Consider the following 15,392-nt stretch of genomic DNA (forward strand, 5'->3'; position numbering starts at 1 on the left):
GTGGTACTATGATAGGTAGATCCAGAATGGTGGTACTATGATAGGTAGATCCAGTATGGTGCTACTATGATAGGTAGATCCAGTATGGTGGTACTATGATAGGTAGATCTGGTATTGTGGTACTATGATAGGTAGATCCGGTATGGTGGTACTATGATAGGTAGATCCGGTATGGTGGTACTATGATAGGTAGATCCAGTATGGTGGTACTATGATAGGTAGATCCAGTATGGTGGTACTATGATAGGTAGATCCGGTATGGTGGTACTATGATAGGTAGATCCAGTATGGTGCTACTAAGATAGGTAGATCTGGTATTGTGGTACTATGATAGGTAGATCCGGTATGGTGGTACTAGGATAGGTAGATCCGGTATGATGGTACTATGATAGGTAGATCCAGTATGGTGGTACTATGATAGGTAGATCCAGTATGGTGCTACTATGATAGGTAGATCCGGTATGGTGGTACTATGATAGGTAGATCCAGTATGGTGCTACTAAGATAGGTAGATCTGGTATGGTGGTACTATGATAGGTAGATCCAGTATGGTGCTACTAAGATAGGTAGATCTGGTATGGTGGTACTAAGATAGGTAGATCCAGTATGGTGGTACTATGATAGGTAGATCCAGTATGGTGGTACTATGATAGGTAGATCTGGTATGGTGGTACTAAATAATGATAATAATAATAATATAAATATATAGAAGGATCTTTGTATCGTCATGGAAATAACGTTGAAGATGATGTTAGTGTATTTAGTAGAAAAATAAAGACAAGCATGTGACTAAAATATTTTTGGTTCCTCTTTTTATTATTTTATAACTCAATTAAAAGATAAAAGAAACAGTTCCATGCCCTATAATGTAAACGTTGTTGACTATACCTCGCCAAGCCACCGAGTCATGTATGTAGGTATGTGTGTGTATGTATGCATTTTCTAACCAGGGATGTATTCACATTCAGTGAGGTGACACGTTCAGAATGTTACAGATACAAATGTCATGAATAGAGCTGACTATGTCAGACAGTCATGTCTTTTCTACAGCATACATTTCTATCTGAATGTTTTCTGTAAAGTTGTGCCCCTACTGGTTGACACCCCAGGTTTGACCCCTTGGACTAAGGTCAGAGGTCAGGGGTCGTGGTTTAGAAGTAGTTGACAACCCTGCGGATGGACTGGATGTTGGGGTTCTGGGACTGCCACTCCATGTGACTACAGTAGTCTCCTCTCTCCACGATATACATACGGCCACGGAAGTTAGGTTCCTCATAAAGCACCCAGCTATGGAGGGAGAGGAGGAGGGAGAGGAGGACGGGGAGAGAGGAGGAGGAGAGAAGAGGGGGTGGTGAGGAGAGGAGGAGGGAGTGGAGGAGGAGGGGAGAGAGGAGGAGGAGAGGTGAGAAGAGGGGGTGGTGAGGAGAGGAGGAGGGAGAGGAGGAGGGGGAGAGAGGATCGCTTGTTAACAAACTATAGTTTTGGCAAGTCGGTCAGGACATCTACTTTGTGCATGACACAAGTCATTTTTCCAACAATTGTTTACAGACAGATTATTTCACTTTTCCAGTGGGTCAGAAGTTTACATACATTAAATTGACTGTGCCTTTCAACAGCTTGGAAAATTCCAGAAAATGATGTAATGACTTTAGAAGCTTCTGATAGGCTAGTTGATATAATTTGAGTCAATTGGAGGTGTACCTGTGGATGTATTTCAAGGCCTACCTTCAAACTCAGTGCCTCTTTGCTTGACATCATGAGAAGATCTAAAGAAATCAGCCAAGACCTCAGAAAAAAGATTGCAGACCTCCACAAGTCTGGTTCATCCTTGGGAGCAATTTCCAAACACCTGAAGGTACCACATTCATCTGTACAAACAATAGTATGCAAGTATAAACACCATGGGACCACGCAGCCGTCATACCGCTCAGGAAGGAGACGCGTTCTGTCTCCTAGAGATGAACGTACTTTGGTGCGAAAAGTGCAAATCAATCCCAGAACAACAGCAAAGGACCTAGTGAAAATGCTGGAGGAAACAGTTACAAAAGTATCTATATCCACAGTAAAACGAGTCCTATATCGACATAACCTGAAAGGCCGCTCAGCAAGGAAGAAGCCACTGCTCCAAAACCGCCATAAAAAAGCCAGACTACGGTTTGCAACTGCACATGGGGACAAAGATCGTACTTTTTGGAGAAATGTCCTCTGGTCTGATGAAACAAAAATAGAACTGTTTGGCCATAATGACCATCGTCCCGGGTAGCTCAATTGGTAGAGCATGGCGCTTGCAACGCCAGGGTTGTGGGTTCGATTCCCACGGGGAGCCAGTATGGGATTTTTATTTTTATTTTATTAAAAAATGTATGCATTCTGGATAAGAGCGTCTGCTAAATTACTAAAATGTAAATGTTATGTTTGGAGGAAAAAGGGGGTTACTTGCAAACCGAAGAACACCATCCCAACCGTGAAGCACAGGGGTGGCAGCATCATGCTGTGGGGGTGCTTTGCTGCAGGAGGGACTGGTGCACTTCACAAAATAGATGGCATCATGAGGAAGGAACATTATGTGGATATATTGAAGCAACATCTCAAGACATCAGTCAGGAAGTTAAAGCTTGGTCGCAAATGGGTCTTCCAAATGGACAATGACCCCAAGCACACTTCCAAAGTTGTGGCAAAATGGCTTAAGGACAACAAAGTCAAGGTATTGGAGTGGCCATCACAAAGCCCTGACCTCAATCCTATAGAACATTTGTTGGCAGAACTGAAAAAGCGTGTGCGAGCAAGGAGGCCTACAAACATGACTCCGTTACACCAGCTCTGTCAGGAGAAATGGGCCAAAATTCACCCAATTTAATGTGGGAAGCTTGTGGAAGGCTACCCGAAACGTTTGACCCAAGTTAAACAATTGAAAGGCAACGCTACCAAATACTAATTGAGTGTATGTAAACGTCTGACCCACTGGGAATGTGATTAAATAAATAAAAGCTGAAATAAATAATTCTCTCTACTATTATTCTGACATTTCACATTCTTAAAATAAAGTGGTGATCCTAACTGACCTAAGACAGGGACTGTTTACTAGGATTAAATGTCAGGAATTGTGAAAAACTGAGTTTAAATGTATTTGGCTAAGGTGTATGTAAACTTCCGACTTCAACTGTACGTCTTTACAATTTCCAGTCACACTGTATGTTAGTGATTACTGTATAAAGTGTTTACTGTATGTTAGGGATTACTGTATAAAGTGTTTACTGTATGTTAGGGATTACTGTATAAAGTATTTACTGTATGTTAGTGATTACTGTATAAAGTGTTTACTGTATGTTAGGGATTACTGTATAAAGTGTTTACTGTATGTTAGGGATTACTGTATAAAGTGTTTACTGTATGTTAGGGATTACTGTATAAAGTGTTTACTGTATGTTAGGGATTACTGTATAAAGTGTGTACTGTATGTTAGGGATTACTGTATAAAGTGTTTACTGTATGTTAGGGATTACTGTATAAAGTGTTTACTGTATGTTAGGGATTACTGTATAAAGTGTTTACTGTATGTTAGGGATTACTGTATGCAGTGTTTACTTTATGTTAGGGATTACTGTATAAAGTGTTTACTGTATGTTAGGGATTACTGTATAAAGTGTTTACTGTATGTTAGGGATTACTGTATAAAGTATTTACTGTATGTTAGGGATTACTGTTTAAAGTGTTTACTGTATGCTAGGGATTACTGTATAAAGTGTTACTGTATGTTAGGGATTACTGTATAAAGTGTTTACTGTATGTTAGGGATTACTGTATAAAGTGTTTACTGTATGTTAGGGATTACTGTATAAAGTGTTTATTGTATATTAGGGATTACTGTTTAAAGTGTGTACAGTATGTTAGGGATTACTGTATAAAGTGTTTACTGTATGTTAGGGATTACTGTATAAAGTGTTTACTGTATGTTAGGGATTACTGTATAAAGTGTTTAGTGTATGTTAGGGATTACTGTATAAAGTATTTATTGTATATTAGGGATTACTGTTTAAAGTGTGTACAGTATGTTAGGGATTACTGTATAAAGTGTTTACTGTATGTTAGGGATTACTGTATAAAGTGTTTACTGTATGTTAGGGATTACTGTATAAAGTGTTTACTGTATGTTAGGGATTACTGTATAAAGTGTTTACTGTATGTTAGGGATTACTGTATAAAGTGTTTACTGTATGTTAGGGATTACTGTCTAAAGTGTTTACTGTATGTTAGGGATTACTGTATAAAGTGTTTACTGTATGTTAGGGATTACTGTTTAAAGTGTGTACAGTATGTTAGGGATTACTGTATAAAGTGTTTACTGTATGTTAGGGATTACTGTATAAAGTGTTTACTGTATGTTAGGGATTACTGTATAAAGTGTTTACTGTATGTTAGGGATTACTGTCTAAAGTGTTTAGTGTATGTTAGGGATTACTGTATAAAGTGTTTACTGTATGTTAGGGATTACTGTATAAAGTGTTTACTGTATGTTAGGGATTACTGTCTAAAGTGTTTACTGTATGTTAGGGATTACTGTATAAAGTGTTTACTGTATGTTAGGGATTACTGTATAAAGTGTTTACTGTATGTTAGGGATTACTGTATAAAGTGTTTACTGTATGTTAGGGATTACTGTATAAAGTGTTTACTGTATGTTAGGGATTACTGTATAAAGTGTTTACTGTATGTTAGGGATTACTGTATAAAGTGTTTACTGTATGTTAGGGATTACTGTATAAAGTGTTTACTGTATGTTAGGGATTACTGTATAAAGTGTTTACTGTATGTTAGGGATTACTGTATAAAGTGTTTACTGTATGTTAGGGATTACTGTATAAAGTGTTTACTGTATGTTAGGGATTACTGTATAAAGTGTTTACTGTATGTTAGGGATTACTGTCTAAAGTGTGTACTGTATGCTAGGGATTACTGTATAAAGTGTTTACTGTATGTTAGGGATTACTGTATAAAGTGTTTACTGTATGTTAGGGATTACTGTATAAAGTGTTTAGTGTATGTTAGGGATTACTGTATAAAGTGTTTACTGTATGTTAGGGATTACTGTATAAAGTGTTTACTGTATGTTAGGGATTACTGTATAAAGTGTTTACTGTATGTTAGGGATTACTGTATAAAGTATTTACTGTATGTTAGGGATTACGGTATAAAGTGTTTAGTGTATGTTAGGGATTACTGTATAAAGTGTTTAGTGTATGTTAGGGATTACTGTATAAAGTGTTTAGTGTATGTTAGGGATTACTGTATAAAGTGTTTACTGTATAAAGTGTTTACTGTATAAAGTGTTTACTGTATAAAGTGTTTACTGTATGCCTATAAAATGTTTATGGATGTGCTTATAAACAGCTAGCTACCAATCCCAGGAGCTCTAGAGATAGATTGATGAATTGAATTGAATGGAATTGAATTGAATTGAATGGAATTGAATTGAATTGAACTGTCAGCAGCAGTGGATTCAGTAGATACGTACGCTCCGTCTCCGTAGACCTTCAGAGAGTTGATGCAGTTCTTGGTCAGACCACGTCCCTGCAGGAAGGGCACGTCATCACACACCTCAACACACTGGCCAGCAAAGTCAACTCCCTCAAACAACTCCATCCTGTAGTGTTCTCCATGCTGGAAGAGAGGAGGAGGAGGAGGAGGAGGAGGAAGAGGAGGAGGAGGAAGATGAAGAGCAGGAGGAAGAAGAGGAGGAGAAGGAAGAGGATGAGGAAGAGGAGGAGGAGGAAGAGGAGGAGGAGGAAGAGGAGGAGGAAGATGAGGAGGAGGGAAGGATGATGAAGAGGAGGAGGAGGAAGAGGAGGAGGAAGACAAAGAGGAAGAAATGACATCACTCTGACTTGGAGTTTAGATGAAGTTCCAACAACTTTTATCTGTCTGTCTGTCTTCTCTATCTCACATTGTAATGTACCAGTCAGTCAGTCAGTCAGTCAGTCTGTCTGCCCTGTGCCCCTTGCCTTCCTGGGTGTGCCCAAGATGCCCTTTACAGTGTCACATTCACCTGAACATTCTGCGCTGGCTATTTATCTTCACCCTTTCCATCACGTCTTGGCCCGGGTAACGTAACATATCTAGTGCCAGTTCATTTTTCAGTGGGTTGAGGGGCGTAACCTCTCCTACTGCTTTGTCCTCATCTGACCTTGGTAACACTTCACGTCAAGTAGCTCTTATACCGGTGTTATAACAGTGTAATAACTCCAATAACAACATTGTTATGAAGTAACCACCCCAACTCTATTACTGTGTAATTACAAAATGTATTACAAAGTTACCATAAGAGCACCGTAAACCTAAAGTATTCACAAAGCCACAGGTTACCAGGGTGGCATAGGTTACCGCGGCGTCCGTTACCGCGGCATCGGTTTCCACAGCATCGGTTACCGTGAGTGTTAGCATTTTTTTAAACCCTCACCATCTTGATAGGTCTGCAGGAGCCCATGTGATCATTGTGGGCGTTCCATCTCTGGAACTCGGGGTATTCACCGTGCTCCAGCATGTACTGCTGGCCCTTGAAGTCGGGGTGGTCGAAGCAGACGAAGGCGCCGCTCTCCACGCGGATGGAGTTGACGCGGTTCATGAATCCACGGTCCTGAAAGTTATCACAGTCACCGCAGATCTCCAGCTTCCTGCCCGTGAAGCATTTCCCCTCGTAGAAACAGATCTGGGTAGAATACAGACACAGGAAAGAACACAGTACAGTTAGGTGGGGTTGGAAATCGTGCAAGACCTACAGGATATGGTCTGGAGATAGACACAGCAACAGACACTAACTGTCATTTTGGATACATTTGATCTGGGCACAATAAAGACACAGTTAAATTACGCTGTTGCATTTTGCATCGTCATGATGATGTGGCCGGTGACACTTTGCTTCTTGAAAGTCCAATATCTTGAAAACTTGACTATTGACATGCAAAACATTTTGGGACTGTATCAACAGTGGACTAATGAAAGAAATACCAATGATCGTTTTGGAGTGGATTTCCCCTTTAAATTAAGTTACTTAAGTTGAGTTAAGTTAAGTAAATTAAGTTTTAAAGATGCACTATGCAGAAATCGCTCCGCCATTTCCTGGTTGCAAAAATTATAATAGTTCGCTTAATTTCAGTTTATGTGACAAAACAAGCAAGTATAGTGCAGAGAATCATTGTATCATCTAAAACGGTGTGAAATGTATTTTCCATAACCAAAAATATTGTATTTTCAGCTGTTTGAAGCTGGTGTACAAAACCGAAAGTAAAAGACGCAAAAACAAAACTTCAGAACGGGAAGCATAGAAATAGCGCTTAAAACTTAACTTACTTAATTTAACTTACTTAAAGCTGCAATAAGTAACTTTTTGGGCGACCCAACCAAATTCACACATAAATGGTGTGTTGTAGATCTGTCATTCTCATTGAAAGCAAGTCTAAGAAGCGGTAGATATGTTCTGTATGCAAGTAAGTTAATTTAATTGAGTTAAGTTACGGTGGGGTAGAACGAGAGTAAGAATCATCTGGAGTTTTGTCTGAGAGAGACAGCTGTTGTGTTTCGCAGTGAGGAACCATTCTTGGTGTTGATGTTTGTTGTTTACAAAGTCCTCAGAATGTTCCAGAGCTATACAATGGACATAAGTGAGTGTAGTGTTGACTGTTCCATTTCTCTCAGTCATAATCCACAACACTGCAACAGCAAAGCATTACCTTTAGATACTACTGTGCTATCTCAGGTAGTATATTGTCCAGTAACTATCGTGGATACGTAAGCAGGCCAGCCCAGTAATGTTTTCGCAGCCATACAAATTGTTCGGCTTGGCTTTGTTTGGGCTCAGTAGTGTGAAAAGAGCAATATGCAAGGCTCCTGTGGGTAAGGTGTCAACAGCGTTGGGGAGTGACTGATTACAAACAAACTGTAACTGTAATCAGTTACGTTACCAGCAAGAATATTGGAATCAGATTACAGATACTTTTGAAAAAACGAGATGATTCTTTCTTGGATTACTTTCAAATTCAGAAAGGACGTTTACGAATATTTTTTCTCCATTTTTCTGACTGTTTTCTCAATGACATTCAATTCTGCATTGAAAAAAAAGGTTTGTTCCCGCCTGAGCGAGTCTGACCACAAGTCAGAGACCACTATGTTGACAGCTGTACATACAGCTCGGTGGAGCTCAAGCACAGCTTCACTCCATGTGCCACATTCACCCCTCATGCAAATGATGTAATGAAACTGCTCAAATCGACAACCAATCAACAAAGCCCCGGGACTGGATGGTATCTGCGGTAGGACTCTCAGGTACTGTGCTGAGCAGCTCAGCAGCTGAGGTCCTACTCCACCTGTTCCAGTCTTTGCTGGACCAGAGGCTGGTCCCGCTGCCATGGAAAAACATCCACCATTATCCCTGTTCCTAAGAAAGACAAGCCTCGTCTCTCTCAATGCCCCATTTGCGCTGACCTCTCTTGTGATGAAGGCCCTGGAGAAGCTGGTCGTCTGTGGCAGACGCTCTGCTGGATCCCCTACAGTTCGCGTACTTCACCAAGAGAGGTGTGGACGACGCCAAGCTGTTCCTAATGGACGCCATCCCACAGACATCTGGAGAGCAGGGGGTTCTTTGTCAGGCTCCTGTAGTGTGGAATTCTCGTCCTCGCATTTAACACCACGCAGCCTGCCATTCTCGCCAGAAAACTTGACTCACAGTTCAAACTCGACCATGGCCTTATTTTATGGATTATGGATGTTTTAACTGATAGGCCACAGAGAGTCTTCAGGAGGAAGCCCCTCAGGATGGACCAGGTGATCATCCATGGTGAGGAGGTGGACATTGTGGACCAGTATAAATATCTTGGTACCATCTTTTATAACACCCTGAAGTTTGAAAAAAACACAGACGCCATCATCAAAAACGCTCACCAGAAACAATACTTCCTCAGCAAACTGAATTCATTCAGTGTCCACAAATCGATTTTGCAAACTTTTTACAGTTCTTTCATCGTTCTGTTTTTCTCCTTCGTATGCTGGTTCACATCTCTTTCTGTCAAGAACAGGAATCGCCTCTCCATGCCATTGTAAACACCTGTTGTAAGATCACTGGGGTGTCTCTCAGAAGTCCGGCTTCATTCTTTGAGCAGCAGGCCAGGAGGAAGACCCATGACATCACCCATGTCCTCTCAACCCACAGCTTCAACCGCTCCTCATTGGATGCCACCTGCACTGTCTCAAGCGCTTCACCAATAGGGGCAGGGCCTCGTTTGAGCCCGAGGCCATCCACCTGGTTAACAGGACCATTAAGGAAGACCTAGAGACTATTCTAGAGATAGCTTAGCCCTGACATTAATTAACAACTTTGACTACCATGAACTTTTTGTTTCTTAAATTGCACTCTGCACCCTTAACTGATGCCTTAATAAATGCGTATATTTATTTTTTATACTGTTAGTGTGTGTTTGTCCTGTCTGAAGCACCCTTAATTGTCCCTTGGGGATTAATAAAGTTTTATTGTATTGTATTGTACTTTATTGTATTGTAGTGTATTGTATTGTATTGTATTGTATTGTATCTAAAAGGGCAATATTCAAGGCTCATGTGGGTTAGGTGTCAATCTCTAAAAGGGCAATATTCAAGGCTCATGTGGGTTAGGTGTCAATCTCTAAAAGGGCAATATTCAAGGCTCATGTGGGTTAGGTGTCAATCTCTAAAAGGGCAATATTCAAGGCTCATGTGGGTTAGGTGTCAATCTCTAAAAGGGCAATATTCAAGGCTCATGTGGGTTAGGTGTCAATCTCTAAAAGGGCAATATTCAAGGTTATGTGGGTTAGGTGTCAATCTCTAAAAGGGCAATATTCAAGGCTCATGTGGGTTAGGTGTCAATCTCTAAAAGGGCAATATGCAAGGCTTAGGTGGGTTAGGTGTCAATCTCTAAAAGGGCAATATGCAAGGCTCATGTGGGTTAGGTGTCCATCTCTAAAAGGGCAATATGCAAGGCTTAGGTGGGTTAGGTGTCAATCTCTAAAAGGGCAATATGCAAGGCTTAGGTGGGTTAGGTGTCAGTCTCTAAAAGGGCAATATGCAAGGCTTAGGTGGGTTAGGTGTCAATCTCTAAAAGGGCAATATTCAAGGCTCATGTGGGTTAGGTGTCAATCTCTAAAAGGGCAATATGCAAGGCTCCTGTGTGTTAGTATAGCTATATACTGTATGCAACTGGTTCCAACCTGGACTCAGGGGTAGACGTAACATAGTACATGTAAATCTGTCTCCCTCCATTTAGTATGTTATGTTACGTTTCGTATGGTATGAATTAATTTGTGGATGTCCATCATCCCATTTCATATGATATGTTACAAATTACAAATTGTATGATATGTTGAGAATTGCAATTCGTACAATATGTTATGAATTTACATACGTGTGGTATGTTACGAATTTCTATTTGTTGTGGTTAACAGTAGCTACGTGGCTAGGTGGCTAACGCTAATGCTAGCTAGATGGATAATATTAGCTAGGCTAGGTGTTAGGGTTAGGGGTTAAGGTTAGGGTTAAAGTTAGGGTTAGGAGTTAGGTTAAAGGGTTAAATTTAGGGTTAGAGGAAGAGTTAGCTAACATGCTAAGTGGTTGCAAAGTAGCTGAAAAATAGTAAGTAGTTGCAAAGTTGATAATTATCTAAAATGCTAAACATTTTCGTGATGGGGCTCTAGACGTTCTCGTTATACACCTCCTTTTGTTTTTGCCTTAAGTAACCTTCTGTAACTGATACCAAACGTAACATATAATGCTAATTTGAGTGTCCTCAGATTTGCATTTAGTATGTTACGTCTAGTCTATGAGACCAGGCTGGTATAGCTGTATGTATAGCTGTATACTGTATCCAGGGTAATCTGATTACCAAAAAACGGTAACTGTAATCAGTTACGTTACCAGCAAAAATATTGAAATCAGACTACAGATACTTTAGATTTCTTGGGGGAAAAACTTCAGTACTTCTTGGATTGCTTTTAAATTCAGAAAGGATGTTTGCAAGAAAGGGGGAAAAAATGGACACCTTTCTGTTTTCTAAAGGGCATTAAATTCAGCATTGAAAAAAGGCACAAGTTTAGGTTTATTCCACTTGAGCGAGTCTGACCACAAGTCAGAGACCATTATGATGACACACCAAATGATGACTACCAATCAGAGACCATTATGATGACACACCAAATGATGACCACCAATCAGAGACCACTATGATGACACACCAAATGCGTTTGATGGATTATTTGTGTCTTCTTCTAATGCCTCTTAAGGGGAAAGCAATCCAAAAGTAACGGAAAGTAATCAGATTACGTTACTGAGTTTGGGTAATCCAAAAGTTACTGATACAAACGTTGGACAGGGAACTAGTAACTATAACATTTACATTTTAGTCATTTAGCATATAACATATTACATTCTGCATGTAACCTACCCAAACCTGACTGCATGTACAGTATAGCTGTATGTATAGCGGTTTAGCTGTATCTACAGCTGTATAGCTGTTTGTATAGCTGTATGTATAGCTGTATGTATAGCTGTATGTATACTGTATGTATATCTCTATGTATAGCTGTATGTATAGCGGTTTAGCTGTATCTACAGCTGTATAGCTGTTTGTATAGCTGTATGTATAGCTGTATGTATAGCTGTATGTATACTGTATGTATAGCTGTATATATAGCTGTATGTATAGCTGTATGTATACTGTATGTTAGCTGTATGTATACTGTATGTATAGCTGTATATATAGCTGTATGTATAGCTGTATGTATAGCTGTATGTATAGCTGTATTTATACTGTATGTATACTTTATGTATAGCTGTATGTATACTGTATGTATAGCTGTATGTATATAGCTGTATGTATATCTGTATGTATAGCTGTATGTATAGCTGTATGTATAGATGTATGTATAGATGTATGTATAGATGTATGTATAGCTGTATAGTTGTATGTACAGTGCATTCAGAAAGTATTCAGACCCCTTCCCTTTTTCCACATTTTGTTACGTTACACTTTACAGCATTATTCTAAAATGGATTAAATAGTTTTTTTCCCTCATCAATCTACACACAATACCCCATAATGACAAAGCAAAAACAGGTTTTTAACAAATGTATTACAAATAAAAAACAGAAATACCTTATTTACATAAGTATTCAGACCCTTCGCTATGAGACTCAAAATTGAGCACAGGTGCATCCTGTTTCCATTGATCATCCTTGAGATGTTTCTACAACTTGATTGGAGTCCACCTGTGGTAAATTCAATTGATTGGCCATGATTTGGAAAGGCACACACCTGTCTATATAAGGTCTCACAGTTATGACAGTGCATGTCAGAGCAAAAACCCAGCCATGAGGTCAAAGGAATTGTCCGTAGAGCTCCGAGATAGGATTGTATAGAGGCACAGATCTGGGGAAGGGTACCAAAAATTGCTGCAGCATTGAAGGTCTCCAACAACACAGTGGCCTCCATCATTCTTAAATGGAAGAAGTTTGGAACCACCTAGACTCTTCCTAGAGCTGGCCGCCCAGCCAAACTGATCAATCGGGGGAGAAGGGCCTTGGTCAGGGAGGTGACCAAGAACCCGATGGTCACTCTGACAGAGCTCCAGAGTTCCTCTGTGGAGATGGGAGAACCTTCCAGAAAGACAACTATCTCTACAGCACTCCACCAATCAGGCCTTTATGGTAGAGTGGCCAGACGGAAGCCACTCCTCAGCAAAAGGCACATGACAGCCCACTTGGAGTTTGCCAAAAGGCACCTAAAGGACTCTCAGACCATGAGAAACAAGATTCTCTGCTGATGAAACCAAGGTTGAACTTTCTGGCCTGAATGCCAAGCGTCACGTCTGGAGGAAACCTGGCACCATCCCTATGGTGAAGCATGGTGGTGGTAGCATCATGCTGTGGGGATGTTTTTCAGCGGCAGGGACTGGGAGACTAGTCAGCATCGAGGGAAAGATGAACGGGGCAAAGTACAGAGAGATCCTTGATGAAATCCTGCTCCAGGACCTCAGACTGGGGCAAAGGTTCACCTTCCAACAGGACAACGACCCTAAGCACACAGCCAAAACAACGCAGGCGTGGCTTCGGGACAAGTCTTTGAATGTCCTTGAGTGGCCCAGCCAGAGCCCGGACTTGAACCCGATCGAACATCTCTGGAGAGAACTGAAAATAGCTCTGCAGCGACGCTCCCCATCCAACCTGACAGAGCTTGAGAGGATCTGCAGAGAAGAATGGGAGAAACTCCCCAAATACAGGTGTGCCAAGCTTATAGTGTCATATCCAAGAAGACTCGAGGCTGTAATCGCTGCCAAAAGTGCTTCAACAAAGTACTGAGTAAAGGGTCTGAATACTCATGTAAATGTCATATTTCAATTTTTTATTTTTTATAAAAATTTCTAAAAACCTGTTTTTGCTTTGTCATTATGGGGTATTGTGTGTAGATTGATGAGGGGAAAAAACTATTTAATCCATTTTAGAATAAGTACCAAAAAGTGGAAAAAGTAAAGTGGTCTGAAAACTTTCCGAATGCACTGTATAGCTGTATGTATAACTGAATGTATACTGTATATATATCTGAATGTATACTGTATGTATATCTGTATGTATATCTGTATATATAGCTGTATGTATACTGTATGTATAGCTGTATGTATAGCTGTATGTATAGCTGTATGTATACTGTATGTATAGCTGTATGTATAGCTGTATGTATAGCTGTATGTATACTGTATGTATAGCTGTATGTATAGCTGTATGTATACTGTATGTATACTGTATGTATAGCTGTATGTATAGCTGTATGTATAGCTGTATGTATACTGTATGTATAGCTGAATGTATACTGTCTGTATAGCTGAATGTTTACTCTATGTATATCTATATGTATATATCTATGTAGAGCTGTATGTATAGCTGTATACTTCCAGGTATGATACTGTATGCATAGTCCAAAATAACTTTCAGGTACGATACCTGACTACTCACCTTGCCTGAGTACTGCGACATTTTGCCCACCGGTTGTCGTCCACGTTAGTCCCACTGTGTGAGAGTGGAAAGATGTGGACCGCCTGATATATATGGCCAATAGGGAGAGGAGAGGCTGACCACCTGATATATATGTCCAATAGGGAGAGGAGACGTATCACGAGGTCAACATTAACAATGGCCCCACAATGAAGGGATTTAAAGCATTCTGCACCATGGACACTTTCCCTTACATTTTGCAATGCTGATAGTGGACTTTGGCTTAGTAGGGGTCCAGCACAATGGCAGGGGGTAGGAGATTCTGCTTTGATTGGGATTTGAGGGGTATAGTGTGTGTTGTGGTGTCTGTTGATGATGTGGAGTGTGTTGATGATGTGGTGTGTGTCGATGGTGTGTGTGTGTGTATGTGTGTGTGTTGTGGTGTGTGTTGTGGTGTGTGTCGATGGTGTGTGTTGTAGTGTGGTGTGTGTGTGTCTGTGTGTGTCGTGGTGTGTGTTGTGTTGTGGTGTGTTGTGTGTATGTACGTACGTGCGTGCGTGTGTCTGTGTGGTCTGAGTAAATGTATAGATACACGGTAGACATTGTTACAGTGTTACAGTGTTACAGTGTTATAGTAATACATTATTACATAAGAGTGGTGCAGAGTAGACTAGGAATTACTTTAACCTTTCGCACCTAACCCCTCCCTCATCCCTAACCCCTCCCTCCTCCCTAACCCCTCCCTCCTCCCTAACCCCTCCCTACTCCCTAACCCCTCTCTAACCCCTCCCTCCTCCCTAACCCCTCCCTCCTCCCTAACCCCTCCCTACTCCCTAACCCCTCCCTCCTCCCTAACCCCTCCCTCCTCCCTAACCCCTCCCTACTCCCTAACCCCTCCCTACTCCCTAACCCCTCCCTACTCCCTAACCCCTCCCTACTCCCTAACCCCTCCCTACTCCCTAACCCCTCCCTACTCCCTAACCCCTCCCTCCTCCCTAACCCCTCCCTACTCCCTAACCCCTCCCTAACCCCTCCCTAACCCCTCCCTACTCCCTAACCCCTCCCTACTCCCTAACCCCTCCCTACTCCCTAACCCCTCCCTCCTCTCTAACCCCTCCCTACTCCCTAACCCCTCCCTCCTCCCTAACCCCTCCCTCCTCCCTAACCCCTCCCTACTCCCTACTCCCTAACCCCTCCCTACTCCCTAACCCCTCCCTCCTCCCTAACCCCTCCCTACTCCCTAACCCCTCCCTACTCCCTAACCCCTCCCTCCTCCCTAACCCCTCCCTCCTCCCTAACCCCTCCCTCCTCCCTAACCCCTCCCTACTCCCTCCTCTCTAACCCCTCCCTACTCCCTAACCCCTCCCTACTCCCTAACCCCTCCCTACTCC

At 41.3% G+C, this 15,392-nt stretch overlaps 1 protein-coding gene across 1 annotated transcript; it reads right to left on the bottom strand.

Annotated features, from left to right (window-relative positions):
* Nucleotides 1-864: 864 nt before the first annotated feature.
* LOC311115057 (gamma-crystallin N-A-like) lies at nt 865-14,043 on the bottom strand (the record flags this gene model as incomplete). The annotated part of the gene is made up of 4 exons (XM_084190269.1): nt 865-1,287; nt 5,513-5,658; nt 6,455-6,703; nt 14,023-14,043. 4 exons carry the CDS (start codon nt 14,041-14,043, stop codon nt 1,152-1,154), a joined length of 552 nt encoding a protein of 183 aa, XP_084046395.1. The 3' UTR covers nt 865-1,151.
* Between the last annotated feature and the right edge of the window lie 1,349 nt (nt 14,044-15,392).

This window comes from Coregonus lavaretus (assembly GCF_964263955.1).
Source record: "Coregonus lavaretus genome assembly, contig: HAP1_SCAFFOLD_321, whole genome shotgun sequence".
Classification (NCBI taxonomy): domain Eukaryota; kingdom Metazoa; phylum Chordata; class Actinopteri; order Salmoniformes; family Salmonidae; genus Coregonus; species Coregonus lavaretus.